At 31.9% G+C, this 16,641-nt stretch overlaps 2 protein-coding genes and 1 long non-coding RNA gene across 3 annotated transcripts; 2 read left to right on the forward strand and 1 right to left on the reverse strand.

Annotated features, from left to right (window-relative positions):
• Positions 1-71: 71 nt before the first annotated feature.
• On the forward strand, positions 72-2,800 carry LOC111200500. Its single transcript, XR_002654155.2, has 3 exons — positions 72-211; positions 301-720; positions 792-2,800. It is a non-coding gene; the product is annotated as an uncharacterized LOC111200500 (long non-coding RNA).
• A 5,830-nt stretch (positions 2,801-8,630) lies between these two features.
• LOC106450986 (RHOMBOID-like protein 2) lies at positions 8,631-10,363 on the reverse strand. The gene is made up of 4 exons (XM_013892830.3): positions 9,867-10,363; positions 9,526-9,689; positions 9,295-9,458; positions 8,631-9,208 (listed from the first exon to the last, which is right to left on the reverse strand). Exons 1-4 carry the CDS (start codon positions 10,157-10,159, stop codon positions 8,858-8,860), a joined length of 972 nt encoding a protein of 323 aa, XP_013748284.1. The 5' UTR covers positions 10,160-10,363; the 3' UTR covers positions 8,631-8,857.
• A 4,694-nt stretch (positions 10,364-15,057) lies between these two features.
• On the forward strand, positions 15,058-16,472 carry LOC106377742 (cytosolic sulfotransferase 18-like). The gene has a single exon (XM_048739700.1). The coding sequence runs from the start codon at positions 15,259-15,261 to the stop codon at positions 16,315-16,317; it is 1,059 nt and encodes a 352-aa protein (XP_048595657.1). The 5' UTR covers positions 15,058-15,258; the 3' UTR covers positions 16,318-16,472.
• The last annotated feature ends 169 nt before the right edge of the window (positions 16,473-16,641 follow it).

Consider the following 16,641-nt stretch of genomic DNA (forward strand, 5'->3'; position numbering starts at 1 on the left):
CTTTCTCCTCCCAAAATCTAGAGTAAGTAACCCATTAAATTTATATTTTTTGCTCTTTAATGAAATCTATTAAAAATTGTTGTGTGCTATTAAATGGTATTTCTCTTTATCGTCTTGTATAAATTAAGGATAGTTATTCGTCGCTCTGTGTGCTGGTTTTATGTGGCTTATCACTGAGTAAGCATGGTGTGCTCGAAGAGATGTTCAAGAGGTAACTCTTAGCTCGATAAGATAGATTCCAAGTCATATCATATAAGTTTAGACGTTCTGATGTTAGTATGCCTGTGCCCCTTAATATAGGACATATGGTTTCATTCTCAGTATCGAAGATCTGTCACCGAACATCGGAGCCTTTTGCTAAGTATAAAGTCACATGGAATAAGAAATCTCTGCTTTTCTACTAACACTAATTGATATTCTTCTCTCTTTCACTTCTTTGCTGAAGTTTTCGACTTCTTCAGAAGTTTCTTCCTAATAGTTTTCCACGTAAATATTCTGTTTATGTTACTGCCCTTGCTTCCTGGCTTTCTTTCATCTACTTAATTAGCGATCTCCTCAATTATTATTAAATCTTACCCTTCTGTAAGTACCTTAATTCTCAGTGAACTAATTATTATTTTTTCTTCTGAAGAATTGTATTCATCAATGTTAACCTTGCCTAGGTTGGAGATTCAGCTTTATATTTTAGCTTATGGGCACTGTTCATGAATGAATTGGCAGGTAAAAGCAGTTCTCCTCTGCAATGTTTTAGCCTTTGCATATAATCAAACTCTACTTTTGTTTTGACGTAGGTATGAAGTTCTCGTTCTTCTTCTTCTTCTGTGTATATCTTGGGGTTCTCTCCACAGTCCCGTGATGCACAATCTCTGGATATGGCGTGTAACTATCTTAAGCTCAAATTCATAACCCAATTCATCACAACATTAGCAACCAAATGTTCCAGTGATCTCAAGTTGAGAACAGCTTTTGAATTCAAAACCTTGCTATTTTTATTCTTCATTTCAGGGCACCGGTAATGCCAATTTCCACTTCGGAAACGCGATTGGCTATGCATGCTTTCATGTAAAATATTGGCCTGAATGAATTTAGAGATTCAGTACTATAATAGTGACTGGGAGTTTACATTCATGGAGATCACTATTTGATATGATCCATTGGGATGATATTATCAGTTCTTGATTAAAGGATGTTGGGGTTTTACGATTTTACAGATCGTTCTCGTGGTTGACAGCGTAGGCGCAATGCTGAACCATGACCGGGCGCTGAAGAAATGTAACTCGAACCATCAAAAAGTCAAGAACTAAGCTGTTTACAGGTCAAGCACCACACGTAAAGAAAATAGTTTAGTCTTAAGCTTGTAGGTGCGATTAAAGCAAACGCTTAACGATGGCCACACATGTGTTTGTGATTTATACGAATCACATCTTCAGACTTCAGTGCCTTGCGATTAACGTAATGACTGATTTGCACTTCGTAACGAGACAACAATTTGAGTAGTGTTTGTCTAACTGTCTTAGTCTTCATCATTCATTTTATACAGAAGTATAAACTAAATCTAGTTTCTTATCGTAGTTGTAAAATAATACTTAGTACATATACCTGACATATCCACTTGTGTTTCAAAAGAAAGTTGTAAATTTAAAAGACCAAAGCCTATAGGGATATGCATGGGCATTCGAGTTGGGTCCGGGTCCTTAACATTCAAATTCAACTAGGTACTTGGAAAGTTTTGGTTCAGTTTCAAGTTGAGTTTGGATCGTTTAAGGTAAACAAGTTTATACATGTAAAAAACCTCTATATTCGGATACAAATAGTCTCGGTTCAGTTTTTGGGTCTTGTGGATTCTTTCTGGGTCAATTTCTTTGTAATTTTTGGGTAAGTTTTATAAATTTCGAATATAGCCCGGTCCATTTTATCATATACATGAATTTACACCTGAAAAATTCACTTTTTACAATAAATATTAGGCTAGGATTATTAAAATTCGAGTCCATTGTTAGCCGATCAGATCTAGGGTTCGGTTCGGTTTGGATCTAAAACCCTCAAATCTTCCATAATAAGACCCCATGAAATAAAATGACATTATCCATACACCTGATCCAGACCAATTTTTATGGATCAGTTCGGGTAAAATGTCCATGCCTATATAGGGACATGGAGTATATGCCACCAAATATGTCTCGTTTTGCCTTTTATTTTGTTTTCCTGGTTTTAAAATATGAATATTTGTAAATTATGAGTTACCTTCCTATCCCAACAGTTCTGAACGTTTAAGATGTTGTTCGTTTGGATATCTGAACATAGTCTCTAAACGTAATAATATATAAACATGTTATTTATATAGAACATTTGCATACTGTATCTGGATAAGACCTGTCTCAAAAGTAAAATAGGCCCTAATTAAGCTAAAGAAAAATGGGACTTATTTATTCAAACAAAATATAAATTTTTAAAAATTAAACTCCAATCTAGGCTAGAATTTTTTTTTAAAAAAAACTCGCAATGCACCCCATGCATATGCATACAGCCGGGCTTGATAAACTATCTGATAAACACGGAACTTTAATGTTAATGAGTCAATATTAACTATTCCCTCTGTTTTAAAATGATCCATGTTTTAAAAATTGCTTCAAAAGATATATTTCTTACATTTTCATTTCATTTTATTACGTAATAATGGTAAATTATAAATTTAGAGTAAATTAATTGTGTTTATTGAATTTTGATTGGTAACATTTGTAGGAAATAATTAATCACTAAAATCATGCATTTATATCAACATTTAATATGTTTAAAACTCCAAAATACACATCCTTTTTAAATACATGGAGTATTAAAATTCGACTTATTTTTAGGTTAACTCCCTATGGTGAACCTCTAGGTTCACCAACCAATAGGATTGTTTTATTTTATATTCGATATCTTTTAAAAAAGGAAACAAAATATTGTTAAATTATATTATGTTTTTAAAATTAAAAAGTAAAAAAAAATAGTAGTAATTACAAAAAAAAAAAATTTACATCGTCAGCATAACATTAAACCCTAAACCCTAAATCCTAATCCCTAAACCCTTAATCCTAAACCCTAAACCTTTGGATGAACCCTAAGCTCTATGATAAATCCTAAACTCTAAATCAAAATCACTATACACTAAAACACTCAAAGGTTTAGGGTTTAGGGTTTTAGTGTTTTTTATTTAGAGTTTAAGATTTATCCAAGGGTTTACGGTTTACCCAAAGGTTTAGGGTTTAGGATTTAGGGTTTAGGGATTAGGATTTAGAGTTTAGTGTTTTGTTGACAACGTTAAAAATATATTTTTTTTTAATTATTTTTTCTGTAACTATTATCTTTTTTTACTTTTTTATTTTAAAAACATAATATAATTTGAGAATATTTTGTTTTCATTTTTAAAAGATATCGAATTTAAATAATGAAATTCTATTGGTTGGTGAACCTAAAGGTTCACCCTAGGGAGTGAACCCAAGAATAACTCTTAAAATTTATAGTATACCCTTTTATCAATTTAGTGATCTTTTAATAGAAAAAAATATTATAGTCAAAGAAACAAAATTAAACTTATTACTGTAGGTAGTTATTTATATTATAAATTAAATACTATAATTAGTCAATTTATTTTTTGGCGCATTATTTAGTGTTAACTATTTGGTTCTTTTCGTGTGTTATTTAATTTTTCCTAACTAATTAATTTTTGCAGTTAGAGTATTGAATCCTAAGATAACATATTTACATATTAAAACAAATGGGAATTTTTGAGACATAAATTCTGCAATTGTGGTTTCGAATAGGTTTTATTTTAATTTGGATATACTATTTTGGTGTCAATCTTTGAGGAATAGTTTTACGTAGTTATGGTTCATTTACATCGAATTAACTAAAACATTAACAAATAAAAAAGATATGAATCCAAATAAAAAAAGGATCTATATAATTTCATATATGTTAAGAAATCAAATTTAGTTTTAGAAGCAAATCATTAAAAGAATCTTTTGATTGTCAGGAATTAAAAAAAATATAAAAGATGGTGTTAATAGGATAAAAATCTTCTTGACATATTTTCCTCCATTTATATTGGTTACCTAATTAAAAAAAATTAGGTCTGGACGATTAATCGGACCAACACCCTTCCTCATGCTATAAAAGATAGAACTAATGTGTCTTCTTACAACAGTCATCTTACAACAGTCGCCACTATACTCGTCCAAGGTTCTTCTTTCTCGTCGTGTTTCAAGGTATGTTTTCCTTTTCTCATTTCCTTTTCTTGTGATATCGATGTGTGGTTGTGACAACGGTTTCGCAATTTTGTTTTCCAATTATACGGAGTCTACCGCTCTGTTGCGTGTCAATAGATCTCTCTTCGTGCGTCTGATTAGATTCCTCATGATTATATTTATAGCTATATCTTTTGTGTGTCAATTAAACGTTGGGTGATTGTTATTCAATTAAACCCTAACAATTTGATGTTATTGAGAAATAATGCTTGTTTTCATGATTATGGACATGCATGCCTGCCTTTGTTGTTTTTCAAGAGATTTTATATACCCCTATGTTTTGTGTCAATGTATCTCCCCTCGTCTGTCTGATTAGATTCGAAATATTTATATTACAGATCTAAGGGCTGGCTTAACACTTATACAGACCCTGAATCGAATTTTTTTTACCTTCTAATATTTATATTTATTTAATGTTTAATTTTTTTAAAACGTAATCAATAATACTCTGTATATTTTCTGATGAAATAAAACTAAATACATAAAAAAATATTTTTGGGTCATTTTCAATTTAATTTATTATATATTTTAATTTTTTGTATACAAATATAAATTTATAGGAAAAATTGAGACTCTTAACTATTTAATATACGGGGACACGGGCTGGATCCAGGGTAGTCGCACTGTTTGTTCTCCTACTCATCCGGCTTGTGAGTCAAATAAACGGTGTGTAATTGTTGTTTTCATGAGTTTTATGACGTCTTGCCTATGTTGTTTCCAACACTATATTTATGTTTTCTGAATTTAACTTAGGAGTTTTTGGTATCTCTTGGAATCTTTATGCTTTCCAAAATTGATATGAAATTTTCTTATTTTGTTGAATTTCATTTCCATTCATATTTAAGTTTACTTTTACTTTTCAACCCAATTAAGTGATTAACAAAAACAATCTTTGAATCAAACAATCGTTTTTGCATGGTAGAATGTTGTGGGAACATTTTTTTTTTAAAAGTTTCATTAATCAACCCTAGAAAGGGCAAATCGGGGGACTACAATTCCGGGTAACCGGTAAATGCTGGTACTAGGCTACTCCGATCTGACTACAGTTATAGAGCAAAAGCAGTTTGAAACAGAAAAAACGAGTGTAGGTAGAAGACGACGCGAAAGCATAGCTCTCACCCGGATGAACACCGGGGATCACCAAACAGATGTCGCGACTTCAGTGAGACCTGATTTAGAGAAATACGATCAAAATTTCAATAACTTTTACTTTGAAATAAAAGAAGACAATGCACGAGATACAAAATGGTCTTCATTGGTTGAGGTGATCGGAGGAGAATACTGGCGGATAGTTGAGCACCCAACAGATGAAGTCAATATAATTATTTATTAACCAATTAAATTAGTCTTATGTTGGTTTTGTGATTTAATTACGAGTTGCAAGTATATTATGGAGCTTATTTAGAGAACCGAGTTCTTGGAATCGTGTTTTCCAAATTAGTTGAAATGCTAACTGGAAACACTGGTATAGATCAATACATAGCTTATGGTTGGAGCTTGAATAAATTAACTCATCTCTATGGTTATGTACTCTCCTTTTAGCATAGTGATATGTCGGGTGTTCCCAACATAGAGGCATGGTACGAGAACACCCGAGATATGACAATGCTCAAAGAACAGTATAGAACCAGAGAGACGAGATAAATTATCCAAGTTCTAACCAGACACTATGTACTGATCAATACCAGTGTTTTCGGTTAACATTTCAACTCCTTTGGCAAACCCGCTTCCAAAAACTCGTTTCTCCAGATCAGCTTCTTAATATACATGCAAAATTGTAATCAGATAACAAACCTACTGACACAAAACAACAATAAGGCTGTTATTTAATTAATAAGTACCTTGACTTCATCCGTTGGTTACTCAACTAACCCACAGTATTCCTTTCAGTCTCTTCAACTGATGGAGACCATATTGTATCTCCAGCATTATCTTCTTTTCTTTCAAAAGTATGAGTTCTTGAATTATCGAGCATATTTCATAAAAACAGAGTTAGGTAGTCTCTTGAATGAACCCATTTTTGAGTTTCTTTTTAGTGCGTTTCATTCCCTTAGGTTTCTCATGAAGCTTTATACAATGGTTGAGAACCGTCAATAGTAAGCCATTGGATGGGAAAAGCCGGACGTTGACATCTTAATGAGAAAATTTTGAAACTGTTTCAGCCTGGAGGAGTTGACGACTAATGGACTACTCATGTCTGTGGAGAATGGTGGGTGGCTTGCTGCGATCCCATTATGTGGAACACACTCGACCTATCACACATTAAACCTAAATTCATCCGGAAATATTTTCCCCATATATTGATGTGATGTGCTTCTCTGACGAGGAACTAGCCCGGATCTTGAAACACTCTCTAATTCTTAGAAAGGAAATATAAACAGCATGATTTTCCATATAAAAGTTAGTTATATATAATGTTTAAAAATATTATCTATACTATTAAAAGATGATCATTCTGAAAAATATATTTAAATAAGGTTGTTGTAGCTTCACTATTTTTTTGTCATACATTATATTTCTCAACAATAAAATGTATGACATACATGTTAAATTTTGTGGTTTTGTCAATCCTATTATACATTGGGAGACAAAAACATTATACCATATAATTTATCTTATATTTTTCTAACAATACCTTAGTCAATACTCTTTTTTTTATTATACAGAATAATCTATACAATTATAAGAGGATCATTCTGAAAAATCTAATTAAATAAGGTTGTTGCACACTTTATTAGGCTTAACTATTTTTCGTCTTACCTTATATTTTTTTAACAATAAAAGGTATGACATACATGTTAAATTTTTTGGTTTAGTCAATCCTATTATATCGGGAAACAAAAACATTATACCATATAATTTACCTTATATTTTTCTGACAATACTCTAGTCAATATTATTTTTTATTATACAGAATAATTTTCTTACCAAAACATTATACCAAAACTATATCATTCGTTTGAGCCACCTTATTTTTAAAGGCAACTAAATTAAAAACAAAACAAAAATTGAATATTATTATATTTTCACCTTATTTTTAAAAACGAAGATATATCATATATTATACACAATATTTCAAACAAAAAAATAATATACTGTAGATATGCTATTTAAATCCACTAAATTTATTAACTTTAATAGATTTTGAAACTCATTTAAAGCCAAATATTAAAGATAAATAACTGATTACTCTATCTGTTCAGGTTTTAATTTTGAATAGAGGATATGAAAGATATAGTGGTTATAAGGATCTAAGAGCTAATGTATGCATTATTGCTTTCAGATCTTGAGAAAGAAAAAAATATTTATGAAGATAATGATTATATGACAAAACATTTGACAACAAGATCCAAACAAGAGATTCTAAGCATGAATGTAACCAAACTAAAATACTTTTATTTTATGTGTTCATAGATATGTGTTTATTTTATTAGAAACTGGAATATATAACATAGATATGTAAAGAGGAAAAAAGCAACTATGAAGTCAACAATGTAAAAACATGAACTTTTTTTTGTGTGTGTTTAATTTACATTCTTTAAGTTTCAAATTTCAAAATTTAATAATATATATTTTAGTCAAGAAAGCCTAAAATGAAGATGGAATGTTTCCTTCAGTCTAATGTTTAATGCCATAATGGTCAATGAGACACAACACACATGAAAAAGAAAAAAGAACTATAGAGGAACCTTCATGCCCTGGTTACTGAGTTTTCACATCTTTAAAATTTTGCCGTTTACATAAACAGATTTGTTTTTAATGTTTATTTTTGTTCTAGTCTGCAAAAACTTAAACGAGTATTTATTATTACTATCCAATAACAGAAATGTGTAAGAACTTGCCTTTCTACTCTATTTAAGGACTCAGCATATGGTTTAGTTGACAAAACATGCCAGTTAGCTTCTCTTCTTCTTCTTTTCTCTATACGTTTTCATTTTTGGTCAACTTACACAAACTGACAACGCATAAGAAAACCAAAAGAAAGTAGAAATTTTTAAAACAAGACCCTCTTGTCTTCAATGCATCTAGATGGGAGGAAAGTTCACCATGCATATATATAATCTTCTCCATAACGTGTACTCCAAGTTACATGTGAACACAACTATTCGACCTAGTGAAACATTGAGATCAGCATCGACTAATGCATCCAAGAATTTCTTGGCGTTTGGAGGCGGTATGGGATTCTGTGTTGGAATTGACTTCACCAAATTTCAAATAGCAGTTTTCCTTCGTAGTTAGACTCCATACGAAAGAGATCTATGAAGTTAAGAGAAGTTCTGATGAATACAATTTTTCTGTCTAATGACAATGTCAAGAATACTGTTGTATGCAGATGTACTATAATGAGATTAAGTACCTTTAATCCAACAATATTACTATTTATACAGATGTACTATAATGAGATTAAGTACCTTTTTGTTACACAAGACGAATTTAGTAATTTACATGTATGTTATAAACGGCAAGAGAGGTCAAAGGCAAAAAGAACAAACAAATTATCTGCTACAAGAAGAACACATATAAGAGTTTTTAGAGGATAATGATGATGATGATGATGATGACGATGATTAACAGGTCCATTTCGAAGTGGGGAAACAGCTGAGGCGATGACACCATTTGCAATGTTTGTTACCATTCTCTCCTTTGAAAAGCATCACTGATCCAACAGTTAAACAAACCACAAGTAGAAGGACTGCAACTATGAACAGAACGTACTGGTAGATGCTATACTTGCGTTTGGTAAGGGAAGCGTTGGTGCGGGAACTTTCCCAACCGTGCTGTGGCCGGACGAGGAGGATAAAACCGAGGCAAAACCCGGTTATAAACCCTCCTATATGCGCGAAATTATCAACCCGAGGAAGCAAGCCTAGTCCTAAGTTGATCGCTATGATGAACAGGAGTGTGAACAAAGCAGCCGCCTGCAAAAAAAAAAAAGTACAAAACCGATAAAAACCAAAGCTAAAGTACATTTCCGGTCTTAACCGGTTTAGAGGATAATAAGTACCTTGTTAGCATAGATAGTCCAATTGGTGAGAAGTTCAGACAACATAGCTCCAAGAAGTCCAAAGAGAGCACCAGAAGCACCAACGGAGATACTTTCTTGAAGGAAAAGAGAGGAGAGTATGCTTCCACCGAGACCAGAGATTAAGTAGATAAGCCCGACTCTTACTACACGTTAATCAAAGATTAAAATGTCTCAACTTGGAGGAGAGTGCGTTAAGACAAAAGAACTTACTGAAGCCAAACTGCTGCTCAAGGCGGATACCGATGAAGATCAAACTCAACATATTGGTGAGGAGATGAAGGATACCAGCGTGTAGCCACATACAAGTGACGAGTCTCCATCCTTGATGCTCATGTACTACTTTCCCCCACTCCAACGCTCCCATTCTCTCCAATCTGAAACAAGAATCCGTAGTAAACCCGAATCATTCACACAGCTAAACCAAAACTCAAATCCATCAGACAAAAAGATCAAGGCTTTGCGAATTAGGGAACAAAAAAAGATTGAGACTTTCGAGGTACCCACTTGATTTTTAGACTCACAAGTTCTTGAAATCTGGAGAAAAGACTTACGTAGAGGAAGAAGGGCCAAAGAGAGGATTCTCTCTAAGGGGCTGAAAAGAGAATCTTCCGAGGAATCTAGCGACGCAAGCTTTGTTTGGTCCGATGATCTTCTTGGGACAGTCGTTGACGAACATAACGGCGATAAAGACGGCGAGATTCGCCACGACGATCAGTGGAACGAGCCACGAAGTCCAATGAGTATCGCTGGAGCTTTCGTCATAGATATAGTTGTTGTTGTTGTTGTTGTTGTTGATGCTGTTCTGCTTCCCTCCTCCTCCTCTCTCTGAATCTCTGTTCGCCATTACTCTGTTTCTTTCTCTCTCTCTCTCAGCTCAAAACCTCCGGATCTATCTTCGAGATTGACTGATCAGATACGAAATGGGGAGAAAGTAACTTCGAAGAAAGAGAGGAGGATGAATTAGACTATTAGAGGAACAAGAGATTGAGACAGAGCATCTGTAATAGGAGAGAAGAATTAAGGCAAAAGTTGTGACCTTTTTTTTGTTGTAACAAATTTAAGTAAAAGTTAAAGAAAAAGAGCAATTGTCAATAATAGCACTTTTCGAAGTTTATGTCACAAAAATAGTATTAGAAGGAGAAAGTCATAAAATAACATTCATTAGAGGGTAAAATATCTCTAATACCTTTGGTTTAAAATTAAATAAACAAACAAAAATAAATATAAATAAATAAAATAAAAATAAATAAAATACTTTTTTTTTTATAGTTTCAGATTATATTTTTCAGATTCGAAATTTTTATAATTTTTTTTTGAATTTTTTTTTTCGAACTTTTTTTATTTTTTTTTAATTTTCTTTTTATAATTTAAAAATACTTTTTGAAACTGTTTTTAAAATTTTTATTTTTATTTTAATATTTATTTTTTATAAAATTTTAAACCCTAATTCCAAAATCCCACCCCCTTAACTCTAAACCCTAAGGTTTGGATTAATTAACCCAAAGGATATAAGTGTATATTTACCTCTTTAATGAAACCTATTTTTGTGACTTTGAGCCTTAAGTCTAAATCCTAAGGTTTGGATTAATTAACCCAAAGAGTATAAGTGTATATTTACCTTTTTAATGAAACCTATTTTTGTGACTTTGAACTTTGAATGCTACTTTGGCAACAAAAACTTGGTTTGGTTTGGTGCTATCTTAGTTTTTTTCTCAAAGAAAAACGTTTATTTTTGTTTGTGTGTGTCTGTGTACTTGGGTTTCAGCCTCAACAAATTGAAGATTTACTATGGAAAAAAAAAATTAGAAGTGAAACCATATAAGTTCTGACGTATGGGACAACTATAAAACTAATGCGGTAAAATTGTAATAATAGTAACAAAAATATATAAATACATATGTATATGTAAAAGAAATTATTATTATTTACGGCAGTAGAGTGTGGAGGAACGGTTTGTCGCTATTCGAAACCATAGTTGTTATTAGTCTAAGTCGATATTTGGGGAATAAAGAAAAGAATAGAGCTTTTGGTGGTGTGTCAAATGTCAATGGCGAGTTTGGCGGTGCTGCCAGCTCCTCTCCAAGGTTTTGCCGTCAGTACAAATACAAATAAAAGAAGATAAACTTGTGAAAGAAAGAGATGTTAAAATATTATTACTAAAATAACGTTACTTTGGTTTATATATGTGTTCTTTGTGTTTTGAATATATTTTGATGAGTTTGATCCAAAATATATATTTTTTTTTTGATGAGAAAAGACTCCTTTTTTTTGTCAACGAGAAAAGACATATAGCAAGGGTGTTGCTAAATGCTAATGATACAGGCTACATTATTTTTTTTATCTGGCAAATGGCAACTATCTTTTCTCTTCAAATATAAAATTGTATTTTCTTTTATGGTATATTATTTTAATCAATTTTGTGGTATATAACGATACACGCTAAATATTAAAAGATGGTGTTTTTGGTTTCTATGAAACCACTACGACCTTTATTATGGATCACTACCAGAAATAAATTGGTAAGGTCCACGCGGTTTCAGGTCAATTAGAAAGGTATGGATATAAGTTATAATTATCTAAATCGTGTAATAGAGATTCCAGTTGGAAACACTCTACCTAACCAAGAAATAGTGAAAAATAAATCTAAGGCATTAATATTGTAAAACTAAGAAAATGATATTGTAAAATGTTTTCACAAGTTTATACTGATTATATGACATTAGGTAAACACCATTTATATTAAGCCATTATGCAGTACCACAAAAATAGTGACCATCTTGATTTTTAAAAAGTGACAATCTAACCTTTTTTAAAGAGTGGCCATCCTGATTTAAATAAAGAAAGAGTGACATTATCAAAGATAAACTACAAGTCACTAAACTTATCATGTAAACTAGTTGATATACAAAGTGCGGACAAATATATCTATATATATATATATATATATAATTTTAATTCTGATGTTTATCTTTATTAAACAAAATATTAAGTTCATTTTAATTAAACAAAATATTAAATTAGATACAATTTTAAATTAATATTATAAATATAAAACTTCAATATTCATATTGGTAATCAATATATTAAATTTTGTTCTTTTGTTTCATAGTTTAATTTTATTTATGAGACGTGATTTTTTTTATCAAAGTTTTTTTCCATTGTAATAATCAAATTAGAAAAAATTAGAAAATTTTATAATTGCGATTAAACACGTAGTGGTATTTAAAGGATTATAAACAATTACAACTCATAAACGTCAACAAAATAACAATAGCCTCGGATGTTCAATCCGATAAAACCAAACCATTTAAAAGCGAACCAAACCAAAATAGAAAAAATAGTTTAGATTTGATAGTACCGAATCAAATAGATGTTATATTTAAGAAACCGTAATATATTGATATAGTTCAGTATATTAACCGATCTAACCGAATAAACTGAAAAGACCGATTAAATTAAATATATTAGTATACTTATGTATATTTTATAATAATTTATATTTGGATCAATATTTTCAATAAGAATCAGAGAAACATACTATAATATTTGTCATTAAATCGTAAATTAAATATAAGATAAATGTTGTTAATATCTATTTTTAATTAAATGTTCTAAATATCATGATAATTATATATTAAAATATATTTTATAAAAATAATAGTATATATATATCGGCAGAATAAGTTAATGTTTATTAATTATCTTAAATATTATGATATATATATATATACATAAAATTTTAAATAATAATATTAATTAAATAAATCATGAAAAAGATGACAAATAAGCAAATTCGCTAAAATCATTTAGAAAATGACAAGTAAGAAAATTCAATTCTCAGATAATAGGGGATGATTGGTTGTGGTTATAAATACTCTAAAGAGCTAAAATTTAGATTAAAATCATACATGTCAACCAATCATGCTTTCCTTTATTCTAAAAGGTTAGAGCAAAAATATCTCTGAAAAACTAAGAAAGACCATGCATGCATTCGGAGGTAGAAGCGCTGCGATGGGCGATGGAGAACATGCTTCAACACTCGCCGTGCCAGAGCTTTGGAACTGACTGCAAGGAGCTGATTGCAATGATAAATGAACCGTAGGAGTGGCCAAGATTTGTGACAGAACTGGAGAAGATAGAGACGCTGCAGATTTGTTTTCCCGATTTCAAAATCACCCATGTACCACGAGTGCGCAATCAGCTTCCTGATTTTTTAGCTAAGACTGCTAGGAGCTTTCGTAGAGAGTTACTTTTCATTGGTTGTTCTATTCCGGTCTGGTTACCCAGACCACCTCAAGCTTGAGTAATATAATAGCCGTTCGACGTAAAAAAAAAAAAAAAAAACTAAGAAAGACCGTAAAAAAATTTATTTCTAGAGCAAAAGAATAGTTACAAAAAATAAATCTACAGTTACTATTTTAAAACCAGAAAATAAAAGCTACAACACACTTACCAATGACTCCATAGATATATATATACATAACACACGAATTTATTTTTCATACATAAATTATAATTTGTATAGTAAATTATACTAAAATAAGTTAGTAGTTGGTTCGTGTTTCACACAGGATTAATTTTCATTAGATATTTTTTGTTTACTATTTGTTTTGACTTTGAAAGGTTTGCTCATATGTTATATGTGAATCATTGATTCTGTGATTGATCTTTTTTATTTAATCTCATTCTTGTTGCGGTTAACTAAATTTCATAACCAAAGCTCTGCACCATAACAAAAGAAGAAAATGAGGAAACAACAAACGAAGATGAAAAACAAACAAACAGGGAAACACTTTTAATAAATTATTTTTATCTAACTTTTAAATTACACTTGAAAGGTCAAAATTAAAAATATATAAAATACAAGTTAATCCCATAATTTTATTGTCGATTGTTGGATTCAAAGCTGGCTGATCCTAATTTCTTTCTTAAAACAATACTGAAATCGTAAACAAGAAAGTTTCTCTATCTCCTCTTACTTTTTCTTGGTTTAGTCGAGTCAAGTAAGCACCCAAAGAATCTGCAACATGTATGCTTAATATCCGCTTCCATGATGGACCTGTAACCCATGGCACCATTTTACATCGTGGCCAAATCAGCGTACTTATTATAAACTCAAGAAATTGAAGTTTCATAGGTTACTCGTAGAGATTTAGTTCGTGTACATGTGTTATACCTAAAAAATAATGTGTGACATATGTAATTATGTAGAATACTTTTGTATGTTTGGTTGATGAAATAAACATTAACAAATATTGTTAGATCACGAATTGAAAATTTTGGTTATGCTAAAATATATGAAATAATATATATATATATATTAGTTTTTACTTAAGTTTAGAGTTAGAGATTTTAATGATATAATTTCCATAGGAAACACAAAAGGTTTCGAAGTTTCATATCTGATTCCGACTCACTTAAAAGATTTGATCAACAGATGTTGAGTCAAACAAAGTGGATAAAATAAGTTCAATCCGTGTTCAGTTGTGTAAGACATGTGTAATCGGATTTAACCAAATCTATAAAAGATTGGTTGAAATATATTTTTAATAAAGAAATATTAGTTCTCGAAATTAGTTTGTGTGCCCGTTTATTTTTGCTGAATCGATTTTACACTTTTAAATGTTTCACGTGGGTAAACAAGTTATCTTCATTATTACACGCAATATGGATTACACGTAATCAGATCCAGATCCAGATCCGGTCCTCGGTACAAGCACATGAATCATATGGCTAGTGGCCAGTCTATTTCTATACCATTTTAAAGAAAACAGGTATTATTATAAAAATGAAATATAGTAATTAGGATTAATACAACGACAAAAAGAACAATCTTAACAACGTCAATGTCTCTATCGTATTGCTTCTAATGTAAAAAGCCCGCTCTCATCAGATCTTGTCCGAACAACCATCTCTCATCATCTCACCCAGAATCATAAACACATGTCCTCCAATCTTCTTCCTCTATCTCCAATGGCAACAGAAACCGTAACCGACACTACCGTGCCAAACCATGACGAGACCGAGTTAACAGAGTTCCAAAAGAACCAGAAACGGTACCAAGACCTGATCTCCACGTTGCCTCACGTGAAAGGCTGGAGGCCGAAAGCTCCCTTGATTGGGTACGGTGGTCATTGGTGGATACAGCCTTTCCTTGAAGGTTCCCTTTACGCGCAAGAGTTCTTCCAAGCGCGACCCAATGACTTCCTCATCTGTAGCTACCCAAAGACCGGTTCCACCTGGCTCAAATCACTAACATTCACAATAGCCAATCGATCTCGCTTCAACGATCCCACAAACCCTCTCCTCAAACGTAACCCTCACGAGCTTATTCCTTTCATTGAGATCGAGTTCCCTTTGTTCCCTCACATTGATGTTCTCCAAGACAAAGGTAACACTCTCTTTGCAACTCATATGCCACACGATTTCTTACCCGATTCGGTTGTAAAATCGGGTTGTAAGATGGTTTACATCTGGAGAGACCCAAAGGACACTTTCGTCTCCTTTTGGAACTTCATGCAAAAGCAAAGGTCAACACGTGGCCCGCTCAATAGTCTTGAGGAGTGTTTTGATATGTTCTGCCGAGGTATTTCCGGGGAAGGTCCTTATCTTGATCATGTATTAGGCTATTGGAAAGCTCACCAAGAGAATCCAGATAAGATTTTGTTCCTCAAGTACGAGAATGTGAGTGCTGATCCTTTGCCTTATGTGAAGAGATTGGCTGAGTTCATGGGTTATAGATTCACAGCTGAGGAAGAGAAGAATGGGGTTGTTGAGAAAGTTGTGAACCTTTGCAGCTTTGAGACGTTGAAGAATCTTGAAGTTAACAAAGGAGATAAGGAGAGAGCAGATATTTCTTCTCCTAATGTAAACCGCGCGTTTTTCAGAAAAGGAAAGACCGGAGATTGGGTGAATTATTTGAGTCCGGACATGGCAGCTCGTATGGATGGGTTAATGGAAGAGAAATTCAAGGGTACTGGTTTGCTTGAAAATGGTAACTGAGCTACTAGTTCTTGTTCGGGGAAATGACTGATCCTTGTATGCTTATTTAAAGCATAAGTTTGCTCTTTTCATCACTTTGATTCTCTATGTACTAAATTACATGTTGGATGAATAAAACGTTACATGTTGTATGAATAAAACTTGTTTCTGTTTCATGTCAGTAAAAAAAAAAAGGAATTGGCTTTGGTTGAAGAATGTATTGACTTTGCATGATAGATCGATAAAGAGAAGGATTGCCTATTTTCAATTTTAAATTATTAAAAATAACCAAAATCAATGACAGCTTAAGAAAATTGATAATTTATCTTCTTTTTAATATAATAA

Source organism: Brassica napus, chromosome A9 (genome assembly GCF_020379485.1).
Source record: "Brassica napus cultivar Da-Ae chromosome A9, Da-Ae, whole genome shotgun sequence".
In the NCBI taxonomy this organism is placed as follows: Eukaryota; Viridiplantae; Streptophyta; class Magnoliopsida; order Brassicales; family Brassicaceae; genus Brassica; species Brassica napus.